We start from the raw sequence: 26,890 nt of genomic DNA, 5'->3' as shown, positions 1-26,890 counted from the left end.
AGGTGATTGCCCCTTAATGCTTGGAAGGTTTGATAATTAAAAGAACTATTTTTAGGGTCATGTGAGGCTCTTTATACCCACTTCCCTTAAGCCTTTTATATTTTCAACAAGAATCTATTTGCTAAAGAGGATCATTCATTCACTTAATAAAGATTAATGACATACACAACTTTGGATGCCATGGACAAAGGACAAAAACTGAGCTTTTATAGCAAAAAACACAGTTATCTGTTTATCCCTAAATTAAAAGAAATACTAGGCAAGCATTTCCTCTTTGATAAGGAAGCTGGAGAGGGAATTCCCTGGTGATCCAGGGGTTAGGACTTGGCGCTTCCACTGCTGTGGATCTGGGTTCAATGCCTGGTCAGGGAAGTAAGACCCCACAAGTTGTGTGGCGTGCCAAAAAAACAAAACAAAACAAAACAAAAAAAACAGAAATAAAAAGACCAGAGAGATTTTTGTTAGGGGCATTTCTGAGATGCTTATTTAGTGTGAACATTTCTAAATATACCACTTAACCATCATCTTAAAAATTCTTAATATTAGTATCACACTTCCTGCATTAAAATCCTTAACAAGTGTTTGTTATTTTGGTAACTTAATGTGTTCTTGACAATACTGATTTTTTTTAAAGAAATTTTTTGTTGATGTGGACCATTTTTAAAGTCTTTATTGAATTTATTACAGTATTGCTTCTTTATTTTTATGTTTTCATTTTTGGCCATGAGGCATGTGGGATCTTAGCTCCCTGACCAGGGATCAAACCCACACCCCCTGCACTGGAAGGCAACGTTTTAACAATTACACCACCAGGAAAGTCCCTTGACAATACAGTTTACATAATTCATGTGCTTAAATATTTAATATTTAAATGTTAATTTAATTTAGATTAAATTGTCAAAGTTAGGAGTTAATGGCATTAATATTAATCTAAGTGTTCTATATTTTTTTGTCTTGTAGGTGACAATTTGAGGTTAACTTTAATTCCTCTCATTTCACTAGACCAACTTTTTCAAACCTTTTCTGTAAAGGCCAGATAAGTAAATATTTTAGGCTTTGCAGGCCACATACAGTCTCTGTCACATATTTTTCTTCGTTTCTTTTTTTTTCTCATTTACAGCCCTTTAAAAATCACTTTTTCCTGATCTTAGTGGAAATGCTTTCAGTTTTTCACCATTGAGGACAATGCTGGCTGTGGGTTTGTCATATATGTCCTTTATTATGTTGAGGAAAGTTCCCTCTTTGCCTACTTTCTGAATGGTTTTTATCATAAATAGGTGTTGAATTATGTCAAAAGCTTTCTCTGCATCTATTGAGATGATCATACGGTTTTTCTCCTTCAATTTGTTAATATGGTGTATCACGTTGATTGATTTGCGTATATTGAAGAATCCTTGCATTCCTGGAATAAAACCCACTTGATCATGGTGTATGATGCGCTTAATGTGCTGTTGGATTTTGTTTGCTAGTATTTCGTTGAGGATTTTTGCATCTATGTTCATCAGTGATATTGGCCTGTAGTTTTCTTTCTTTGTGACATCCTTGTCTAGTTTTGGAATCAGGGTGATGGTGGCCTCGTAGAATGAGTTGGGGAGTGTTCCTCCCTCTGCTATATTTTGGAAGAGTTTGAGAAAGATAGGTGTTAGCTCTTCTCTAAATGTTTGATAGAATTCGCCTGTGAAGCCATCTGGTCCTGGGCTTTGGTTTGTTGGAAGATTTTTAATCACAGTTTCAATTTCAGTGTTTGTGATTGGTCTGTTCATATTTTCTATTTCTTCCTGATTCAGTCTTGGCAGGTTGTGCCTTTCTAAGAATTTGTCCGTTTCTTCCAGATTGTCCATTTTATTGGCATAGAGTTGCTTGTAGTAATCTCTCATGATCTTTTGTGTTTCTGCAGTGTCAGTTGTTACTTCTCCTTTTTCATTTCTAATTCTATTGATTTGAGTCTTCTCCCTTTTTTTCTTCATGAGTCTGGCTAATGGTTTATCTATTTTGTTTCTCTTCTCAAAGAACCAGCTTTTAGTTTTATTGATCTTTGCTATCGTTTCCTTCATTTCTTTTTCATTTATTTCTGATCTGATTTTAATATATAGCAGAGGGAGGAACACTCCCAAACTCATTCTACGAGGCCACCATCACCTTGATACCAAAACCAGACAAGGATGTCACAAAGAAAGAAAACTACAGGCCAATATCACTGATGAACATAGATGCAAAAATCCTCAACAAAATACTAGCAAACAGAATCCAACAGCACATTAAAAGGATCATACACCATGATCAAGTGGGGTTTATTCCAGGAATGCAAGGATTCTTCAATATACGCAAATCTATCAATGTGATTAACCATATTAACAAATTGAAGGAGAAAAACCATATGATCATCTCAATAGATGCAGAGAAAGCTTTTGACAAAATTCAACACCCATTTATGATAAAAACCCTGCAGAAAGTAGGTGTAGAGGGAACTTTCCTCAATATAATAAAGGCCGTATATGACAAGCCCACAGCCAACATCATCCTCAATGGCGAAAAACTGAAAGCATTTCCACTAAGGTCAGGAACAAGACAAGGTTGCCCACTCTCACCACTCTTATTCAACATAGTTTTGGAAGTTTTAGCCACAGCAATCAGAGAAGAAAAGGAAATAAAAGGAATCCAAATCGGAAAAGAAGAAGTAAAGCTGTCACTGTTTGCAGATGACGCCGCGGAGCGGCTGGGCCCATGAGCCATGGCCGCTGAGCCTGCGCTTCCGGAGCCTGTGCTCTGCAAGGGGAGAGGCCAGATCAGTGAGAGGCCTGCGTACCACAAAAAAACCCCACAAAAACCAAAACAACAACAACAACAACAACAAAAAGAAACACTCCCATTTACCATCGCAACAAAAAGAATAAAATATCTAGGAATAAACCTACCTAAGGAGACAAAAGACCTGTATGCAGAAAATTATAAGACACTGATGAAAGAAATAAAAGATGATACAAATAGATAGAGAGATACACCATGTTCTTGGATTGGAAGAATCAACATTGTGAAAATGACTCTACTACCCAAAGCAATCTACAGATTCAATGCAATCTCTATCAAACTACCACTGGCATTTTTCACAGAACTAGAACAAAAAATTTCACAATTTGTATGGAAACACAAAAGACCCCGAATAGCCAAAGCAATCTTGAGAACGAAAAATGGAGCTGGAGGAATCAGGCTTCCTGACTTCAGACTATACTACAAAGCTCCAGTAATCAAGACAGTATGGTACTGGCACAAAAACAGAAAGATAGATCAATGGAACAGGATAGAAAGCCCAGAGATAAACCCATGCACATATGGCCACCTTATCTTTTATAAAGGAGGTAGGAATGTACAATGGAGAAAGGACAGCCTCTTCAATAAGTGGTGCTGGGAAAACTGGACAGCTACATGTAGAAGTATGAGATTAGATCACTCCCTAACACCATACACAAAAATAAGCTCAAAATGGATTAAAGACCTAAATATAAGGCCAGAAACTATCAAACTCTTAGAGGAAAACATAGGCAGGACACTCTATGACATAAATCACAGCAAGGTCATTTTTGACCCACCTCCTAGAGAAATGGAAATAAAAACAAAAATAAACTAATGGGACCTAATGAAACTTCAAAGCTTTTGCACAGCAAAGGAAACCATAAACAAGACCAAAAGACAGCCCTCAGAATGGGAGAAAATATTTGCAAATGAATCAACTGACAAAGGATTAATCTCTAAAATTTACAGGCAGCTCATGCAGCTCAATAACAAAAAAATAAACAACCCAATCCAAAAATGGGCAGAAGACCTAAATAGACATTTCTCCAAAGAAGATATACAGACTGCCAACAAACACATGAAAGAATGCTCAACATCATTAATCATTAGAGAAATGCAAATCAAAACTACAATGAGATATCATCTCACACCAGTCAGAATGGCCATCATCAAAAAATCTAGAAACAATAAATGCTGGAGAGGGTGTGGAGAAAAGGGAACACTCTTGCACTGCTGGTGGGAATGTGAATTGGTTCAGCCACTATGGAGAACAGTATGGAGGTTCCTTAAAAAACTACAAATAGAACTACCATATGACCCAGCAATCCCACTACTAGGTATATACCCCAACCTAAGTGTCCATCATCGGATGAATGGATAAAGAAGATGTGGCACATATATACAATGGAATATTACTCAGCCATAAAAAGAAACGAAATTGAACTCTTTGTAATGAGGTGGATAGACCTAGAGTCTGTTATACAGAGTGAAGTAAGTCAGAAAGAGAGAGACAAATACCGTATGCTAACACATATATATGGAATTTAAGAAAAAAAATGTCATGAAGAACCTAGGGGTGCAGGAATAAAGACACAGACTTACTAGAGAATGGACTTGAGGATATGGGGAGGGGGAAGGGTAAACTGTGACAAAGCGAGAGAGAGGCATGGACCATATATACATTAACAAACGTAAGGTAGATAGCTAGTGGGAAGCAGCCACATAGCACAGGGAGATCAGCTCGGTGCTTTGTGACTGCCTGCAGGGGTGGGATAGGGAGGGTGGGAGGGCGGGAGACGCAAGCGGGAAGAGATATGGGAACATACGTATATATATAACTGATTCATTGTGTTGTGAAGCTGAAACTAACATACCATTGTAAAGCAATTATACTCCAATAAAGATGTTAAAAAAAAAGATCACATAGCTAAAAAAAAAAAAGCAAAAACTACAAAAAAAAATCACTTTTAACATATGGGCTGTATAAAAATGGACTGTGGCCCAGATTTGATCCATAGGTCATAAACAAAATATAAATACAGAAGAAGAGTATATGAACACTTATATAACAAGGTTCATATGGGAGCCTATAATGGCACAGACATCATTACCACTTTTCCTCTACAACTAAAGTGTATTCTTCTATCTATACCTTGTCTATATAATTAAAAAATTAAAAATGAATAGGAGATATTTAGTGCTAGTGATGGGCTGGGACCCTATACAGACTCCCAGGATCGTAGAATTGTATTACTAGAAGAAATTGAAGAGATTATCTAACTTGAACCCCTTAAATACTTTATAGATATTCTACTTTATAGGTAAGGACTCATAAATAAATATGATTAACTTACAAATATCGGAGGGATAGCAAGCCTTCAAATGAGTCCTTATGTAATTCAGTCAAATCATTTTCACTGAGAATTCTGAAAAATGAAAAGGTTATTTCTGGATCAAAATGCAAAATAACTACAACTATATACTACATAGGACTAACTCCTATACGTGGAGGAAAGCTGGGTAATGGTGCCACCTAAAAAACCTAATCCTTATTTGATTTAGGGATGGTGATTTCTGCTCTGTTTCCATTTAAACCTTCTTTTCACGTCACACACACACACACACACACACACACACACACACACACACACACCACCCACTCTTCCCACCAAATCATGTAGTTAAAGCCTACTCTCTAGACCATGAAGTCTCTGTTAGAACCCTGCTCTTGGTTGCACCAACGTTGCAGCGCTTCCCTTCCCTACTCTCTTTCCCCAAACCTTATTAGGAAGTCCCACACAGAACTGTATCAGGGAAAATGAAGCCATCTGATTTTTCCCCCATTAAAAATTTTTGAAAACTAAAATGTGCATAAAATATACATAACTGTTCAATAATTCAATTGAACAACTGTTCAACTGTTGAATAATTACAAAACAGATCCCCACGTAACACCATTCATGTAAACAAAGAATCCTGCCAGCATCCCAGAAGTCCCCCATGTGCCCTCTTTCAATCACAATCCTCTCTCTGACTTCCTAGAGGGAACCACTATCATGACTTCAAGAATAATTTACTTGCTTTTTAAATTTACTTTCATCTTTTCTCTATCAGCCATAAAGAACACAGTTTAGTCTTGCTTCTTCTTGAACTTTATATAAGTGGAATCATATTATATGTATTGTTTCCCACATTGCTTCTTTCATTCAACATTATTTTGTAAAATTATTTTATTTTTGCCTGTAGTATGTAGTGTTGCATGTCCAACTACATGAGGCTTCTGAGTACTTGAAAGTGGCTAGTGACATTATGGAGTTGAATTTTTAATTTAATTAATTTCAATTATTTTAAAATTAAAATTCAAAAAACAGATATGCAATGTAATTATTGGGAAATGTTTATGTTAGCAACAATCTACATATGTGATACTACTTTTTTGACAGTAAATTTTATACAATCTAAATACTGCTCAAGTATTTGTAATAAAATTTAGCAACCAAATTGTGATTTCAAAGAGTTAGTAAGGGGAAAAAAATGTAGATTCTCTCATTAATTTTTATATTGATTAAATGTAGATATGATAATACTTTGGATATTTTTAAATCCTTAGTATGAAAAAACCATAGAATATCTTATTAATAATGTATATAATGATTACATGTTAAAATGATATTTGGGATATAAGGGTTAAGTAAAAGATATTAACATTTATTTCAACTCTTTCATTTTACTTTTATTTTAAAGTGGCTACCAGAAAATTTAAGATTACTTATGTGGCTTGCATTATGTGTCTGACAAAGTCTATGACTTCTAATTATGATTATATCACACTTTATTCATTCAACGGTTGGTGTATACTCAGATTTTTTCTAGTTTTTATTTATTAAAAACAATACTGCTTTGAACATTCTTGTATTTGTATCCTGATACATATATGCCTGAGTTTGTCTAGGATGTAATAGGGATACAAAATTGTTTCCTAAGAAGTTGTGCTATTTCAAGTTGGCAGATTAAAGCATGTCAAGTCTCCACTCCTTCAACTTCCACCAAAATCCCTAAGAATGATAGAAAAGATATAACTTAAAAATCACAACCTTACCTCGATGTGTGGGAGCAGCTCCCCTACCAGAAACGTCCCGGAGCTGCCTACAGGGTGATCAGTTGGAATAGTGCGGTAGGAGCAGCCGACAGCACACATCAACCCCACATATTCCCTCCTTGATCAAGACAGCAAAAGGTGTCTTCCTCTAGGCAGAAGCAGTTGGTGTTAGAAAGGGGGCAAGGTCTCAGAACCCTGAAAGAAAGGTATGCACTCCCTGACTAGCCACAAGAAGTCACCTCCCACCTCTGCCTTATTCTCAGGGGAACCTACTGGGAGTAGTAAGCCCCAACAGCTCATTTCACTTGTCCCTTAAAGCTGGGAAACAAACACAGTAGAATCTCAACTACAAAGATGAATTACACTCAGGAATGACCAAACAATGTGAGAAAGCCAACTCCATTAAGGACGGAAAACAAAAACAAACATAAGAGCTTATAGCCAATGAATCAGAGTTAACAAAGCACAAGAGGATCTTAGGATAGCACAATTATTATCCTCAGACAGATGTAGGCAGATAGTGCATCCATTAATCAAGAATATATGAATGAAAAATGTTAGCAATAATTTTAAAAACTCAGTATATGAGCAGCAGAAATGACAGTTAAAGAATAAATTAGGAAACTGAGAGATCCAGCCAAAGACTTCTCCAGAATGCAGAATGAAGGGAGCAGGAACGATTCACAGTCAAGCCTGACCCTTGGGTCGGCCCGAGGAATGTTAACCCCTTTGCTTCAACTGGTCTCACAATAAAGACTAGGAACACGCTGCGGGGAGGAGGGTGTGGTGTTTTGCACCAGTTTCTTATATCTGATAAGCAGGAAGGCACATAGCCAGTGACCCAAGAGTGGAGTGAGGGAGTGGTAGAGAGAGCCAGTACAGAAGAAACTCTATAAGATGTCAAAGGTAGGTTTCTCTTGCCTGAAAGAATCCCCTTCCTTGCACGTGATATTAACAGTGGTACATCCTTCAGGAGCCTTGGGGATCTGAGCACAGGCTATGTTGCCTTGTGAAGCTATTTCCACTGAGTTCTGCATTTAAACGTTCTGCTTTTCACTCACAGTGTCTCTTGGTCACATATTTATATCAATTCCATCTCATAGCTTAATTCCAGCTCATAAATTATTTCTTTACTCATAGCTTATGAGAATTAAAATATTACTACCTGGAAACTCTGCAACTCAGTTATTAAGGTGGTTCATATTATACAGAATATAGTCACAAACATTTTTAAAAGATCACTAAAACAAAAACACAAAACACTTCAATTCCCACAAAGAACTCTTGGAGCCCTGAGCATGCTTCAAAGACCCATATCTCAATTTAAAATTCACCATTTTAGAAGGAATCGCAGTGATTGTCAGAATACATGTTAGGGGGAATGGTCAACAGATGGTGCTAAGATTGTTTTCTCACCTCTAAGTAGTGGTTTCATATTTCCATGCAAATGATCCAACAAGAAAAAAAACAAATCAATATGTCCAACGACATGTATGCTAACCCTTTTCATAACATCCAAGGTAGGAAAGAACTCTACCTCCCCATATCATGTAACAAAACTGTATGTATATACCATAAATGATATACAAGCATCACAGGAAATGATGGTATATGAAAAAAGCTACACAAAGGTGAAACTCATATATACTAACTATAACTTTGAACGTTGACAAGGATTCAGTAAGTACAGCAAAGAGATGGGGCTGATCCTCAACTCTATATGGCACTGTCTTCTCTGATTGGCTGATGCCCATATCAGACTGGTTGGAGTTTGAATATCATGGTAGGACAGGGCATAACCAAACAGTATGTATTTCAAATTAATAGGGTTTATTTCTGTGAAGTTGTTTGGATGACAGGATAGTAGAAATGTTAAAAATAACAACAGTAAATTCAGCCTAGAAGTAAAGTTTAGACTGAGAATGAGTCAGTCACCAGAAAATTACCCAAAAAGGAGCTTCAAATAAGCAATAACTGAATAAGTGAAATAAAATACATTAATCTGTAGAACTCCAAATATCCATTTTGACTGAAGAAAAATTTTAAAAATATGGGGAATCAGAGTTAAAGCCAGATCTAAAACTTTCTCACACCATGAAAATATCAAAACCAGGCGTGAATGAACATTTAAGAATGATCCATGTCTAACTTCTGACCAGGGTTCTGGTCTAAGGCAATCTTCCGAATTTCACATTCATTCTTGATTCTGTATTACTGACAATTATCCTACTCTCAACCTCTGTAACTTCTAGGAAATTGAGAGGGCTCAGGGTCTGTTTGTTTGTTTTATTGATTTAACTTAGCAATGCTTGAAATTATATCTATTTATTATATATTTATTTCCATATATTTGTAAATCCCCTGAGAACTGGGATACTTGGGCTGTTTCATTCTTGGGCCTGTAACTCTAGCATGTAATGGTGAGAGTAGGCAACCTTGTCTTGTTCCTTATCTTAGGGGAAATGGTTTCAGTTTTTCACCATTGAGGACAATGTTGGCTGTGGGTTTGTCATATATGGCTTTTATTATGTTGAGGATAGTTCCCTCTATGCCTACTTTCTGCAGGGTTTTTATCATAAATGGGTTTTGAATTTTGTTGAAAGCTTTCTCTGCATCTATTGAGATGATCACATGGTTTTTATACTTCAATGTGTAGGTAGAACACTCTATGACATAAATCAGACAAAGATCCTTTTTGACCCACCTCCTAGAGAAATGGAAATAAAAACAAAAATAAACAAATGGGACCTCATGAAACTTAAAAGCTTTTGCACAGTAAAGGAAACCATAAACAAGACCAAAAGACAACCCTCAGAATGGGAGAAAATATTTGCAAATGGAGCAACTGACAAATGATGAATCTCCAAAATTTACAAGCAGCTCATGCAGCTCAATAACACCCTCAGAATGGGAGAAAATATTTGCAAATGAATCAACTGACAAAGGATTAATCTCTAAAATTTACAGGCAGCTCATGCAGCTCAATAACAAAAAAATAAACAACCCAATCCAAAAATGGGCAGAAGACCTAAAGAGACACTTCCCCAAAGAAGATAAACAGATTGCCAACAAACACATGAAAGAATGCTCAACATCATTAATCATTAGAGAAATGCAAATCAAAACTACAATGAGATATCATCTCACACCAGCCAGAATGGCCATCATCAAAAAATCTAGAAACAATAAATGCTGGAGAGGGTGTGGAGAAAAGGGAACACTCTTGCATTGTTGGTGGGAATGTAAGTTGATACAGCCACTATGGAGAACATTATGGAGGTTCCTTCACTAACTACAGATAGGGGGGCTTCCCTGGTGGCGCAGTGGTTGAGAGTCCGCCTGCCGATGCAGGGGACACGGGTTTGTGCCTCAGTCTGGGAAAATCCCACATGCCACGGAGCGGCTAGGCCCGTGAGCCATGGCTGCTGAGCCCGTGCCTCCGGAGCCTGTGCTCCGCAACGGGAGAGGCCACAACAGTGAGAGGGCCACGTACCGCAAAAAATAAAAAAAAAAAAACAACTACAAATAGAACTACGATACAACCCAGCAATCCCACTACTGGGCATATACCCTGAGCAAACCATAATTCAGAAAGAGTCATGTACCAATATATTCATTGCAGCTCTATTTACAATAGCCAGGACATGGAAGCAACCTAAGTGTCCATTGACAGATGAATGGATAAAGAAGATGTGGCACATATATACAACGGAATATTACTCAGCCATAAGAAGAAACGAAATTGAGCTATTTGTAGTGAGGTGGATGGACATAGAGTCTGTCATACAGAGTGAAGTAAGTCAGAAAGAGAAAAAGAAATACCGTATGCTAACACATATATATGGAATCTAAGAAAAGAAAGAAAGGTCATGAAGAACCTAGGGGTAAGATGGGAATAAAGGCACAGACCTACTAAAGAACGGACTTGAGGATATGGGGAGGGGGAAGGGTAAGCTGTGACAAAGTGACAGAGTGGCATGGACATATATACACTACCAAACGTAAAATAGATAGCTAGTGGGAAGCAGCCACGTAGAACAGGGAGATCAGCTCGGTGGTTTGTGACCACCTAGAGGGGTGGGATAGGGAGGGTGGGAGGGAGGGAGACGCAAGAGGGAAGAGATATGGGAACATATGTATATGTATAACTGATTCACTTTGTTATAAAGCAGAAACCAACACACCATTGTAAAGCAATTACACTCCAATAACGATGTTAAAAAAAAAAAGCTAACTGCATTATAAGATCCTTCTTGGTTCAGAATTTTGAGGTCAATACCTGTGAGAAAAGGTATTTCCCCTTCCATATTCCAAAGCAAGCTAATGTTTGAAATTCTGTGTTTATTTAAAAAATCAAGTTTGGCAGGACCTCTTTAAAACCAGTAAGAGAAAATTTAAACTTATTTTCTATTATACAAGTAATACATGATTCTATTCTCAATATATAACAATGAAATTACAGGTATAATGAAAACCCTCCTTGTGCCCTAATCCCCCACCCACTACTTTGAGTTTAGTATTAATCCTTCCAGATTCTTTTCCATACGTTTGAGTACATACATATTTACAGAGCCAAATAGGTTTGTGTGCTTTTTCCTATCTTTTTTTTACATTAGTAACATCCTTGCAACTTGATTCCTTCATTTCATGATGTGTCTTAGATTTCTTTCCTTCCCAGTACATAGAGGGTTACCCCATTCATTTAAACTCCTGCATAATATTCCATAGTATGAATGTATCATAGTTTAATAAAGCCCCTATTGAAGGATGTTTAGATTATGTCCAGTTTTCTTTTTACTTGCATTGCTGCAATGAATATCCTTGTACATGCATTTTTGTGAGCCGGGTCATTTATTTCTATAGAATAGTTATCTAGAAATGGGATTGTTGGGGTGAAGACTATTTAGATATAAAATTTTAATTGGCCTCAAAAAAGTTGTGCCACAGTTCTGGCAGAGAACGCGGTGAAAAGGGGATCGCGGCCTTCTAGCCCGGGGCCCTCCAGGCCCTCCGGCCTCCGGTCGGCAGGTGAACTGGGGGGCCCCCGGGACAGGCTCAGGCTGTGTCTTGCCGAGCCCCAGAGCCCTCGCCACAGCCGCCCACCGGCAGCGCCCGAGCCCGGAAGCAGCAACGAACTGCTCCCCCATCCCCACCTCCGCGACCTAATGGCGGCGGCCCCTCGGAGCCCAGATCCCACCTACCGCCGCGTCTCTTGACCTCATACTGCAGGGGTTAGGCGAAGCCTCCGGCAGGCCACCGAGGACGTGGCGCCTTTGGGCGTCGGGCGTGGCAGGGCGAGAAGAATGGCGGCCACTGGAACACCGCGGAGGGACGTTAGAGCCTCGAGGGCCCGGGAAGGGGGGTCTACGTGGACGCCAGCTCAGCCACCCTTAGGCCTTGGAGCCCACGCGATCCGGGACCTGAGGTGACCTCTCTGTCCCAGCTGGACGAGAACTCACCTCAACTGGACAACGACGGACAAAGGCCTTAACGGGCCCGGAAGGTGAGTGGAGCCGCGGTAGACGACGGGTGGAACGTTAGCGGGTCATCGGGCGGTTGGTCTTCGTTCTACCAAGACCTCGATGTCGGAAGATGGAAATGGTAGAATAACGTACCACATGTGGCCCATAGGAAGTGCCCGCCACCCTTTGGGAAGATTTACTGGCCGTTTATAGAAGGCCTGTGTATATAATATGAAAAAGTTGCTCTCAACTTTCCCCCCAACCTTTCGAAAACTTTTCGCTACATATAGATAGGCCTTCTAGATATGAAGAGGTTGCCGACGTATGATAGTTAAAGTCACATGTCTTGTAAATGCCCATTTGTTTCTTTAAAAAAACCGTAGAAAAGAAATGTCTTCTGGAAATGACTTTTCGAAATGGAGTTGTTTGACCACCTCTAGAGGTGACATCAGGAGCCACAGAGGTCCACGTTTGTTCAGTGGGTTAGAGGACATGGAATGGAAGACATTGAGGAGGAAGAAAAGAAGGCTCTATGCCTGACTGGTCAGTCTGAGGTCTTCTGCCAGCGTTCAGTAGATGTTCTGTAGGAGTTGTTCTACATGTAGGTGTATTTCTGATGTATTTGTGGGGAGGAAGATCACGTGATCTCTGTGACTTACTCTTCCACCACTTGACGCTCCTCCCGGCATTTTAAATATGGACTTGTTGGAGTAGCAAATGCCCAAGGAAAAAGCAGAAACCACAGATGTTCTTTAAATATCACTCTTGGCATATTGTAAATGCTCAGTACATATTAGGTGTTACTACCTTGTTCTTTAATGTTGTTGTTGTTGCCATGATGGTTAATAATAATAAACCATCTTGTTACAAAGCTGTCAGTTACTGACAATATAAGTTCATTAACAAATATCTTCCACTGTTAGAAAAACCAAATATATCAGGGAGAAACGTCATAGATGTAAATTTAAGAGCTACCAGATTTTTTTCAATGTTAAGTTTACATTAGTCTAGGAACCAGTGGGTGTGAAGGCCTGGACTGACAATTTGTCTTCAATTTGATAAGAAAATGAAGAATGTAACCCCTTGATTAGGAGTACAGACTCTATAGCTGCTTTGAATCTCAGCCTACCCACTTCCTTATTATTTGATTCTGGGAAATTAGATTAATCTCTCTACATTTCAGATCTCTCATATTTAATTCATTGAGTTAACTGAAGTAGACAATCCACTTAAAGCATTCACAGAGTCCCTGACACTTAGTACATGCTCAGTAAATGTTAACTATGACTCTTATTCGGTGAGCGGCAGAAGTTCATGACTTCACTCTTTTACCTGCCTGCCCACAGTATATAAATGACAGATCTGCAAAATCAGGCATGGCCTCTACTGGACATTTTTATAAACAAAAATAGCCAAACAATTATGAAAACTCTGCATGCTGAGGATAAAGACTTAATCTGGCAAATATTTTTCTGAGGAAAAGAAAAGATTCACTAAGATTTTAAATTTGCTTGTATAGAAAAAAAAGTACACTTAAAAAGAGATTTAATTATTTGGCAATAAAATTATCTTTTATTGTGATTTCAGTGTGCAATTTAACCACACTTTTTGAGCTCGTGTGTGTATATTGTAATAATCATTCAACTGTCTTAATTTAGCTATTTGTCTCCTTTGTCTTATAAATTCCTTTATATTTGCACTGAAACAAGCTTTTTAAAATTATCACAAATATTTGTTTTACATAACCACTGTTGAGGAAAAAAGAAAAGCTTGCTGGGACTTCACTCGTGGCATAGTGGTTAGGAGTCCGCCTGCCAATGCAGGGGACACGGGTCCAAGCCCTCATCCAGAACGATCCCACATGCCGTGAAGCAACTAAGCCTGTGTGCAACAACTACCAAGCCTGTGCTCTAGAACCCACGAGCCACAACTACTGAGCCCACGTGCTACAACTACCAAAAACGCGTGCCTTCAGCCCGTGCTCCACAACAAGAGAAGCCCCAGCTTAATGCAACTAGAGAGAGTCCACACACAGCAGTGAAGACCCAATGTAGCCAAAAATAAAATAAATAAATAAATATATAAACAAATTTATATAAAAAAAGAAAGAAAGGTCTTGTTCATTTCCATGTAATTCTAAAGGGTACAAAAAATGATACTTTCTTACTCCCTGCATTGTCAGGCTATAGTTATGTAAATGGAATCTGTGACCAAGTATTTACTGCACTTGCATTCACTGAACGCTGCAGCTGAGCAGGACCCAGGAATTATAAAACGTGTAAATTTACTGATCTATAGCATCTCTTCCTTGTTTAATCTATGGCTTTTAAAAGATGCAGAAGAATCTAACTAGGGGTTTACCAAAATGTTAGTTCCATAATAGCTGCTGACCTCAATGGCTGGGCATGACTTCTAAAGAAAAGGGGGAAAAAAAATCACCATTTTCACATCTCTCCCTAGTAGGTTTTTGCTTTGGAAGTCCCCATTCTTATGGACATGAATCCAGACAAACCTAGGCCCAAGCTCTGTCTTTGCCATTTACTCCTTATGTAACTTCATATTTCAGTTAACTTTGCTGAGCCCTAGTTCCTAGGAATCCTGGTCTTTATTTTATTGGGTCTGTGGAAAAATCAGAATAATATTTCTGAGTTTGTATTTGTGGTCTCAATTATATCAGAATGGTCCTCCCTCTCAGAGGTGACATCATTCTTCACAATGACCTTGGTTTGCATATTCCTAAACCTTCATAATCCTGACCAAAGAATTAGATTCCCAGAACAAATTCCTGTTCTGCTTTTCTTTCTGCCTCTTTACTCTTTTGTCCCCATTGGCATCTCTTCTTCTTCCTACTATTCCACGCATGGAGAGCCCCATAACACAACTGAGTCCTTGGCCCCATGTTCCCTTATACCTTCACTCCTAGAAACTTTAAAAAATTCTTATTCTGCTAATAATTGTCATCAACTAGTAACAGCACGTATCCTAATTCTTGCAACAATTCTACAAGTTGCTTCTAATATTTGCCACTTTTAGACATTGTTTTTTTTTTTAACATATTTATTGGGGAATAATTGCTTTACAATGATGTGTTAGTTTCTGCTTTATAACAGAGTGAATCAGTTATACATATACATATGTTCCCATATCTCTTCCCTCTTTATCTTCCTCCCTCCCATCCTCCCTATCCCACCCCTCCAGGCAGCCACAAAGAACCGAGCCGGTATCCTTGTGCCATGCGGCTGCTTCCCACTGGCTATCTAACTTACGTTTGTTAGTATATATATGTCCATGTCTCTCTCTCGCCCTATCACACCTCACCCTTCGCCCCTCCCCAAATCCTCAAATCTATTCTCCAGTAGGTCTGTGTCTTTATTCCTGTTTTACCCCTAGGTTCTTCATGACATTTTTTTTTCTTAAATTCCATATATATGTGTTAGCATACGGTATTTGTCCTTCTCTTTCTGACTTACTTCACTCTGTATGATAGACTCGAGGTCTATCCACCTCATTACAAATAGCTCAACTTCGTTTCTTTTTATGGCTGAGTAATATTCCATTGTATATATGTGCCACATCTTCTTTATCCATTCATCCGACAATGGGCACTTAGGCTGTTTCCATCTCTGGGCTATTGTAAATAGAGCTGCAATGAACATTTTGGTACATGACTCTTTTTGAATTCCAGTTTCCTCAGGGTATATACCTAGTAGTGGGATTGCTGGGTCATATGGTAGTTCTATTTGTAGTTTTTTAAGGAACCTCCATACTGTTCTCCATAGTGGCTGAACCAATTCACATTCCCACCAGCAGTGCAAGAGTGTTCCCTTTTCTCCACACCCTCTCCAGCATTTATTGTTTCTAGATTTTTTGATGATGGCCATTCTGACTGGTGTGAGATGATATCTCATTGTAGTTTTGATTTGCATTTCTCTAATGATTAATGATGTTGAGCATTCTTTCATGTGTTTGTTGGCAGTCTGTATATCTTCTTTGGAGAAATGTCTATTTAGGTCTTCTGCCCATTTTTGGATTGGGTTGTTTATTTTTTTGTTATTGAGCTGCATGAGCTGCCTGTAAATTTTAGAGATTAATCCTTTGTCAGTTGATTCATTTGCAAATATTTTCTCCCATTCTGAGGGCTGTCTTTTGGTCTTGTTTATGGTTTCCTTTGCTGTGCAAAAGCTTTGAAGTTTCATTAGGTCCCATTTGTTTATTTTTGTTTTTATCTCCATTACTCTAGGAGATGGGTCAAGAAGGATCTTGCTGTGATTTATGTCATAGAGTGTTCTGCCTATGTTTTCCTCTAAGAGTTTGATAGTTTCTGGCCTTACATTTAGGTCTTTAATCCATTTTGAGCTTATTTTTGTGTATGGTGTTAGGGAGTGATCTAATCTCATACTTTTACATGTACCTATCCAATTTTCCCAGCACCACTTATTGAAGAGGCTGTCCTTTCTCCACTGTATATTCCTGCCACCTTTATCAAAGATAAGGTGACCATATGTGCATGGGTTTATCTCTGGGCTTTCTATCCTATTCCATTGATCTATCTTTCTGTTTTTGTGCCAGTACCATACTGTCTTGATTACTGTAGCTTTGTAGTATAGTCTGAAGTCAGGCAGCCTGATTCCTCCAGCTCCATTTTTTGTTCTCAAGATTGCTTTGGCTATTCGGGGTCTTTTGTGTTTCCATACAAATTGTGAAATTTTTTGTTCTAGTTCTGTGAAAAATGCCAGTGGTAGTTTGATAGGGATTGCATTGAATCTATAGATTGCTTTGGGAAGTAGAGTCATTTTCACAATGTTGATTCTTCCAATCCAAGAACATGGTATATCTCTCCATCTGTTTGTATCATCTTTAATTTCTTTCATCAGTGTCTTATAATTTTCTGCATACAGGTCTTTTGTCTCCTTAGGTAGGTTTATTCCTAGATATTTTATTCTTTTTGTTGCAATGGTAAATGGGAGTGTTTTCTTGATTTCACTTTCAGATTTTTCATCATTAGTATATAGGAATGCCAGAGATTTCTGTGCATTAATTTTGTATCCTGCTACTTTACCAAATTCATTGATTAGCTCTAGTAGTTTTCTGGTAGCATCTTTAGGATTCTCTATGTATAGTATCATGTCATCTGCAAACAGTGACAGCTTTACTTCTTCTTTTCCGATTTGGATTCCTTTTATTTCCTTTTCTTCTCTGATTGCTGTGGCTAAAACTTCCAAAACTATGTTGAATAAGAGTGGTGAGAGTGGGCAACCTTGTCTTGTTCCTGACCTTAGTGGAAATGCTTTCAGTTTTTCGCCATTGAGGATGATGTTGGCTGTGGGCTTGTCATATACGGCCTTTATTATATTGAGGAAAGTTCCCTCTACACCTACTTTCTGCAGGGTTTTTATCATAAATGGGTGTTGAATTTTGTCAAAAGCTTTCTCTGCATCTATTGAGATGATCATATGGTTTTTCTCCTTCAATTTGTTAATATGGTTAATCACATTGATAGATTTGCGTATATTGAAGAATCCTTGCATTCCTGGAATAAACCCCACTTGATCATGGTGTATGATCCTTTTAATGTGCTGTTGGATTCTGTTTGCTAGTATTTTGTTGAGGATTTTTGCATCTATGTTCATCAGTGATATTGGCCTGTAGTTTTCTTTCTTTGTGACATCCTTGTCTGGTTTTGGTATCAAGGTGATGGTGGCCTCGTAGAATGAGTTTGGGAGTGTTCCTCCCTCTGCTATATTTTGGAAGAGTTTGAGAAGAATAGGTGTTAGCTCTTCTCTAAATGTTTGATAGAATTCGCCTGTGAAGCCATCTGGTCCTGGGCTTTTGTTTGTTGGAAGATTTTTAATCACAGTTTCAATTTCAGTGTTTGTGATTGGTCTGTTCATATTTTCTATTTCTTCCTGATTCAGTCTTGGCAGTTTGTGCATTTCTAAGAATTTGTCCATTTCTTCCAGATTGTCCATTTTATTGGCATAGAGTTGCTTGTAGTAATCCCTCATGATTTTTTGTATTTCTGCAGTGTCAGTTGTTACTTCTCCTTTTTCATTTCTGATTCTATTGATTTGAGTCTTCTCCCTTATTTTCTTGATGAGTCTGGCTAATGGTTTATCAATTTTGTTAATCTTCTCATGTATTTAGGTGCTCCTATGTTGGGGGCATAAGTATTTACAATTGTTATATCTTCTTCTTGGATCGATCCCTTAATCATTATGTAGTGTCCTTCTTTGTCTCTTCTGATAGTCCTTATTTTAAAGTCTATTTTGTCTGATATGAGAATTGCTACTCCAGCTTTCTTTTGGTTTCCATTTGCATGGAATATCTTTTTCCATCCCCTTACTTTCAGTCTGTATGTGTCTCTAGGTCTGAAGTGGGTCTCTTGTAGACAGCATATATATGGGTCTTGTTTTTGTATCCATTCAGCCAATCTGTGTCTTTTGGTGGGAGCATTTAGTCCATTTACATTTAAGGTAATTATCGATATGTATGTTCCTATTCCCATTTTCTAAATTGTTTTGGGTTCGTTATTATAGGACTTTTCCTTCTCTTGTGTTTTTGTCTAGAGAAGTTCCTTTAGCATTTGTTGTAAAGCTGGTTTGGTGGTGCTGAACTCTCTCAGCTTTTGCTTGTCTGTAAAGGTTTTAATTTCTCCATCAAATCTGAATGAGATCCTTGCTGGGTAGAGTAATCTTGGTTGCAGGTTTTTCTCCTTCATCACTTTCAGTATGTCCTGCCACTCCCTTCTGGTTTGTAGAGTTTCTGCTGAGAGATCAGCTGTTAACCTTATGGGGATTCCCTTGTGTGTTATTTGTTGTTTTTCCCTTGCTGCTTTTAATATGCTTTCTTTGTATTTAGTTTTTGACAGTTTGATTAATATGTGTCTTGGCGTATTTCTCCTTGAATTTATCCTGTATGGGACTCTCTGTGCTTCCTGGACTTGATTAACTATTTCCTTTCCCATATTAGGGAAGTTTTCAACTATAATCTCTTCAAATATTTTCTCAGTCCCTTTCTTTTTCTCTTCTTCTTCTGGAACCCCTATAATTCGAATGTTGGTGCGTTTAATGTTGTCCCAGAGGTCTCTGAGACTGTCCTCAGTTCTTTTCATTCTTTTTTCTTTATTCTGCTCTGCAGTAGTTATTTCCACTATTTTATCTTCCAGGTCACTTATCCGTTCTTCTGCCTCATTTATTCTGCTATTGATCCCATCTAGAGTATTTTTCATTTCATTTATTGTGTTGTTCATCATTGTCTGTTTCATCTTTATTTCTTCTAGGTCCTTGTTAACTGCTTCTTGCATTTTGTCCATTCCATTTCCAAGATTTTGGATCATCTTTACTATCATTATTCTGAACTATTTTTCAGGTAGAATGCCTATTTCCTCTTCATTTGTTAGGTCTAGTGCCTTTTTATCTTGCTCCTTCATCTGCTGTGTGTTTTTCTGTCTTCTCATTTTGATTATCTTACTGTGTTTGGGTTCTCCTTTTTGCAGGCTGCAAGTTCATAGCTCCCATTGTTTTTGATGTCTGTCTCCAGTGGCTAAGGTTGGTTCAGTGGGTTGTGTAGGCCTCCCAGTGAAGGGGACTAGTGGCTGTGTTGTGGTGTATGAGGCTAGATCTTGTCTCTCTAGTGGGCAGGTCCACGTCTGGTGGTGTGTTTTGGGGTGTCTGTGGACTTATTATGATTTTAGGCAGCCTCTCTGCTAGTGGGTGGGGTTGTGTTCCTGTCTTGCTATATGGTTGGCATAGGTTGTCCAGCACTGTAGCTTGCTGGTCGTTGAGTGAAGCTGGGTGCTGGTGTTGAGATGGAGATCTCTGGGAGATTTTCACCGTTTAATATTATGTGGGGATGGGAGGTCTCTTGCTGACCAGTGTCCTGAAGTTGGCTCTCCCACCTCAGAGGCAGAGTCCTGACTCCTGGCTGGAGCAGCAAGAGTCTTTCATCCACTCGGCTCAGAATAAAAGGGAGAGAAATGAGAGAGAATTAGTAGAAGTTGGAGGAAATAGGAAAGCAAGAAAGAAAGCAAGAAAGAAAGGAGGGAGGGAAGGAAGGAAAGAAGGAAGGAGGGAAGAAAGAAGAAAAGAAAGGAAGAAGGCAAGAAGGAAAGAAAGGAGGGAGGGAGGGAGGAGGGAAGGAAGGAAGGAATGAGGGAAGGAAGGAAAAAATACAGAAAGAAAGAAGATACAGTAAAATAAAATAAAGTATAATAAAGTTATTGAATTAAAAAAATAATTATTTAGAGAAAAAAAAAAAGGGAAGGATAGAACCTTAGGACAAATGGTGGAAGCAAAGTTATAGAGACAAAATCTTACATAGAAGCATACACATATACCCTCACAAAAAGAGGTAAAGTGGAAAAAATCATAAAACTTGCTCTCCAAGTCCACCTCCTCAATTTGGGACGATTCGTTGTCTCAAAAAGGGAAGGAAGGAAGGAAAGATAGAAAGAAGGTAAAGTATAATAGAGTTATTTAAATTAAAATTAATTATTAAGAAAAAAATTTAAAAAAAAAACAAAAAAACAAACCAAAAAACAATGGACGGATAGAACGCTAGGACAAATGGTGGAAGCAAACCTATACAGACAAGATCTCACACAGAAGCATACACATACACATTCACAAAAAGAGGAAAAGGGGAAAAAATCATAGATCGTGCTCTAGAAGTCCGCCTCCTCAATTTGGGATGATTCGCTGTCTATTCATGTGTTCCACGGAGGCATGGTACATCAAGTTGATTGTGTAGCTTTAACCCGTGTTTCTGAGGCTGCTGGGAGAGATTTCCCTTTCTCTTCTTTGTTCTCACAGCTCACAGGGGCTCAGCTTTCGATTTGGCCCTGCCTCTGCGTGTAGGTCGCTGGAGGGCGTCTGTTTTTTGCTCAGACAGGACGGGGTTAAAGGAGCCCCTGACTCGGGGGCTCTGGCGCACTCAGGCCGGGGAGGAGGGAGGGGCACGGAGTGCGGGGCGGGTCTGCGGCGGCAGAAGTCAGCGTGACGTTGCACCCGCCTGAGGCCTGCCGTGTGTTCTCCCTGAGAAGTTGTCCCTGGATCCCGGGAACCTGGCAGTGGCGGGCTGCACAGGCTCCCCCGAAGAGGGGTATGGATAGTGACCTGTGCTCGCACACAGGCCCCCTGGTGGCGGCAGCAGCAGCCTTAGCGTCTCCCGCCCGTCTCTGTTGTCCGAGCTTTTAGCCGCGGCTCGCGCCCGTCTCTGGGGTCTGCGCTTTTAGCCGCAGCTCGCGTCCATCTGCACATTGGTTTTATTCCTAGCCTTCAAAAGAAAACTTAAAACCAGATTTGCCTGACCCAAATGATCGTACTCTTTCAGATTTACATGCTACTTCTTTATTTACACCTTGGCTCTAGACCTGGCCACCTGAGTCCTTGGCTTATATATATAGCTAATTAGGTCTGAGTGTTTTTAACTGGAGGGTAATCAATCTCCCATAGGCATACTCCTCTATGCCCATCCCAGTTTCTGTCCATTAGAATTACCACTATCCTCATAATTTCCTCAATGGCTGGGATCTTATAGTAGCTACATCAAAGGGTCAGTTGTAAGGACAAAATATGTGAATAGGTATAGATGGGGTAGTATCTGGCACATGATCCATTCTCAGTAAGTTGTTGTTCTTGTTATTACTAATACTAATACTACTACTTCGAAAATGCTCTAAAAGCTTAAGATCTAGAAAATGAGTAGATATATAGGGAGTAACAACTCGGTCAGTTAAGTGCTCTGATAGATATTTGTATAAGATGCTCTATGATCACAGCAGAGAGTGTCTAAATGTACAATGCCTGCACTTTTAAATATTTAGTCACTAAACACACACACAGACACACAAGCACACACACTGACTATATGTGCACCCCATATTTTGGAGAAGGAAAGTATATTGGTAAGGTTCCTCTGGACTATCCCCCATGGAATGAAATTCTTAGTGAATGCCAGTCTGAAGTGAGACTTGATATCTTCACTTACCATATTGTCTCCTGAAGTAATTGAAACTCGTGAGCCTTGAATATAAAGCTGCTCAGTGCCACTGATCATAATAGAGCAATGCGAGCTGAGGTGACAATACTGTTTTTGAAATGGGAGGGTTAGCTTAGCCAATATAAAATATATAAACATATAGTTATTTAAATACATAATTTTTAAAGGATTTGTGCCTGAGTGGTGCAGCTCCTAAATCTCTAATTACATTTAATATAGTAAGGAAGCCTAGTCATTACTTCCTGGCCCTTCCAACAAGAGTCAGGATAACATCCAGGAAACTTCATGAAGCAAAAGCCCAATGACCTTCTCTCTCTTTGGAGAATCCTAAAGCAACAGAGCCTGGACTTGATCAATGCTGCTACTGATAGGACAGTTCCTTGCTAGCCATTACCTGAAGGGATGAGAAAGTAACCATTAAATTCCTACATATCTTAACTTATTGAGATCTGAAGAGGAAAAGGATAGGAGATGGCATTAAAGCTTAGCTCCACTTACTTCTACTTTTGCCTCTGTGAAAATTAGAAAATTAATCCTTACTTGGACTAAGTCAGAGGAGGAAGTTAGATGGGTAGAAAAGGAACCACATGCTTCTTAATAACCTCACTGTCACTAATGCACCCTGAGGAAGGCACTAGTGCCCAGCAGTCATGGGAGAAGCAGGGGAGATAGCTGTTTTATTCAGAGGCACAGTGACTGAGTAAGGTGGTGTTCCAAAGAAAGACAAATAGAGGAACTCCTGAAACAGAATTGCTGATGTTTAAATCCTGTATCATATTTGCCATCTGTGTGACTTTGGGCAAATGATTCTAACCCTCTGAATTCCAGTCGTCTCATTTGTATAATGGGGACAAAACTTAAGTTAAAAACCCGTTGATAGAATTTAAGATGATGCAGGTAAATGGTGTAGCATGTAATAAATATCCAATCAATTATGGTTTCATTCTTTGTTTTGCCTACCAATTCTATTTCCTCCAATACCACATTTAAGAGCAGTACATCAACTGATATAAAAGTCAAATCATTAAGAAAATTTAAATTATTTTCTGATTAAAAAGTGAAAAGAAGTTGGGAAAATCTTTTTGAAATTTGTGTTGAAAAATATTCTGAGGTCAAGTTAGGACCTAAGTGGGTACAGTGTTCTGATTTGTTAACAATATCTACACAGACAGAGGAGGGGACAGTAGTTACTTGCATACCATATAGTTATGATCTCTCAGCTAACATGTCTTAGAGATATTTGCAGCATTTGAATCACAAAGTCCTAAATATCCAACTACATAGAAACTAAATTATGACTTTTGCCTCTTATTAAATTTTATTGGAAGTATAAAGAGGAATGACATAGTCCTTGTCCTCCATTAACCAGGTAAATAAGGATAGAAAAGATATTCTACAGAAATAAATGACATTTACAATCAAATAAATAAATAAATAAAGGACCTAGGAATAAATTTAACCAAGGAGGTAAAAGATCTGTACACTGGAAACTATAAGACACTGATGAAAGAAACTGAAGAAGACACAAATAAGTAGAAAGATATCCCATGCTCATGGACTGGAAGAATTAATATTGTTAAAATGTCCATACTACCCAAAGCAATCTACAGATGGAATGAAATTCCTAACAAATTCTTAATGGCATTTTTCACAGAAATAGAGCTAACATTCCTAAAATTTGTATGGAACCACAAAAGACTCCAAATAGCCAAAGCAACCTTGAAAAGAAGAATAAAGCTGGGGTTATCATGCTTTGTGATCTCAAACTATATTACAGAGCGACAGTAATCAAAACAGTATGGTATTGGCATTAAAACAGACACATAGATCAATAGAACAGAATAGAGAGCCCAGAAATAAACCATGCACATATGGTCAGTTAATCTACAACAAAGGAGCCAAGAATATACAATGGGGAAAGGATAGTCTCTGCAATAAACAGTGTTGAGAAAACTAGATAGCCACATACAAAAGAATGAAACTGGACTACTATCACACCATATACAGAAACCAACTCAAAATGTATTAGACTTGAACATAAGACCTGAAACCATAAAACTACTAGAAGAAAACATATGGGTATACTCCTTGATATTGGTCTTACCAATGATTTTGATTTGACATTAAAAGCAAAGGCAACAAAGGCAAAAATAAACAAGTGAGACTACAACAAACTAAAAAGCTTCTGCACAGCAAAGGAAATTATCAACAAAATGAAAAAGCAACCTATGAAATGGGATAAAAAATTGCAAACCACATATCTGATAAGCAGTTAATATCCAAAATTTACCTGGAAGTCACACAACTCAACAGCAAAAAAGAAAAAAACAACACAAATAACCTAATTTAAAAATAAGTAAAGGACCTGAATAGACATTTTTCCAAGGAAGTCATGAAAATGACCAACAGCTACAAAAAGCTGCTCAATATCACTAATATCAGGGAAATGCAAATCAAAGCCACAAATGGTATCACCTCATACCTCTTAGGATGGCTATCATCAAAAACACAAGAGAGAAATCATGGTGAGAATGTAGAGAAAAGGGAACGCTTGTACACTGTTGATGGAAATGTAAACTGGTACAGCCACTATGGAAAACAGTATAAAGGTTCCTCAAATTAAAAACAAAACTACCACATGATCCAGCAATCCCACTCCTGGATATATATCCAAAGGAAACAAAATTACTATCTTGAAGAGAGAGTTGTACTCCAATGTTCATTGCAGCATTACTCACAATAGCCAAGGTATGGAAACAACATAAGTTTGTCAGCAGATCAGTGGATACAGAAAAAGTGATTGATACACATACACACACACACACACACACACACACACACACACACAGGAATACTCTTCAGCCTTGAAAAAGAAGGGAATCCTGCCATTTGGATGAATCTGAAGGTCATTATGCTAAGTGAAATAACCCATAACAGAAAAATGAATACTGTGTGGTATCATGTATGTGTAGAACATGGAAAAAAAAAGTTGAACTCATAAAAACAGAGAGTAGAATGGTGGTTGCCAGGAGATGGGGAATAGGAGAAAGAGGGATAGGTGGTAAAAGAGTACAAACTTTCAGTTATAAAATGAATAAGTTCTGAGGACCTAATGTATAACATTGTGATTAGAGTTGATAATACAGTGTTGTATAACTGAAATTTGCTAAGAGAGTGGAACTTAAGTGTTCTCACCAAAAGAAAAAAAAAGTGAATAAATATGTGAGGTGAGAGATGTGTTAATTAATGTGATGGTAGGACTTCTTTTACAATATATACGTATATCAAATTATCACATTGTACACTTTATAAATTGTAATACAATTTGTCAATAAAGCTGGAAAAACATATGAGGAGTATTCATACTCATCTTATCAAAAGGTGGGAGTCTATGTCCCCTACTGTGAATCTGGATAGGGTTGCACTTTCCAACATCAATTTTCTAAAACCAATGAGATGTCCTACAATTCAAATGAATTCTGATACTAACTACCCAGATATAGCACAGACCCCATAGGCTAAAAGGCTCAGTGCTATGAGACGGCCCCTACTTTGGGCCCCAGCTACAGATGCTAGAGACTACTATACTTTTGACCAATAGGCTTGGCTACAAATTCAGGAGTTCCCCTGATCCCCTACAGTTTCAATAATTTTCTAGAACAACTCACAAAACTCAAGGAAGTGCTATATTTAAATTACCATTTTATTATAAAGGATATAAATGAACAGCCAGTTGAACAGGTACATGGGGCAAAGGTCCCAAGCACTGGATCTTCTGGTCCCATGAAATCACAGTATGTCACCCTCCCAGTACATCAATATGCTCACCAACCAAGAAGCTCTCTAGTCCCTCTACCCTCCAAGAGGGACTAGAGAGGTCAGGGGACGGGACCGAAATTTCCAACCCTCTCATCACATGGTTGGTTTTGCTGTCAATCAGCCCCCATGCTAAAGCTATCCAGAGGCCCCACTATGAGTTACCTCACTGCATAAATTCAGATATGGTTGAAGAGGGGTCATTATGAATAACAAAATATACTCTAATCCCTCAGAAAATTCCAAGGATTCTTGAAACTCTGTACCAGGAACCAGGGACAAAGACCAGATATATTCTTTATTATACCAGACCTTGCGATTGCTTTCACAAAGAGAGAACTGCTAAAGTGATTCTGTGTGATGCACAAAGCCATGTCATAAAAGGCCATGCAGCTTCCACCTTGTTCAATGGACCATTCATACTCAGAGCCCTGAACCATACTCTAAGAAACCTAACTCCACGAGGCCTCCATGCCATAAACCAATCAAACCACATGTAGGCATTCTGATTTGAGTCACTCTAACAGATATGAGATGAGTCTTTAGAAGTTTCTAGCCACCAGCCTTCTCGTCAACTTAGCCAGTGAGTCTTCCCAACTGAATCCCCAGAATGTGGATCAGAGAAAAGCAATCCCTGTTGGGTCCTATCTGAATTCCTGACCCGTAGAATCTGTAAGCATAATAAGAGGGCTATTTTAAGCTGTTAAATTACAGGGTACCTTGT

The 26,890-nt window shown here is 38.5% G+C and overlaps 1 protein-coding gene across 1 annotated transcript in view; it reads right to left on the bottom strand.

Moving 5' to 3' along the window:
- Positions 1–8,380, bottom strand: part of LOC103077785 (putative uncharacterized protein FLJ43826) — a 73,418-nt gene extending 65,038 nt beyond the window's left edge. Inside the window, 2 exon segments of the mRNA XM_082930879.1 lie at positions 5,145–5,216; positions 8,376–8,380. Coding sequence (XP_082787005.1) covers positions 5,145–5,216; positions 8,376–8,380 — 77 coding nt within the window.
- Positions 8,381–26,890: the final 18,510 nt, after the last annotated feature.

Source organism: Lipotes vexillifer, unplaced genomic scaffold (genome assembly GCF_000442215.2).
Source record: "Lipotes vexillifer unplaced genomic scaffold, Lipotes_vexillifer_v1.1 scaffold1026, whole genome shotgun sequence".
In the NCBI taxonomy this organism is placed as follows: Eukaryota; Metazoa; Chordata; class Mammalia; order Artiodactyla; family Lipotidae; genus Lipotes; species Lipotes vexillifer.
This window is presented reverse-complemented; position numbering and strand designations above follow the sequence as displayed.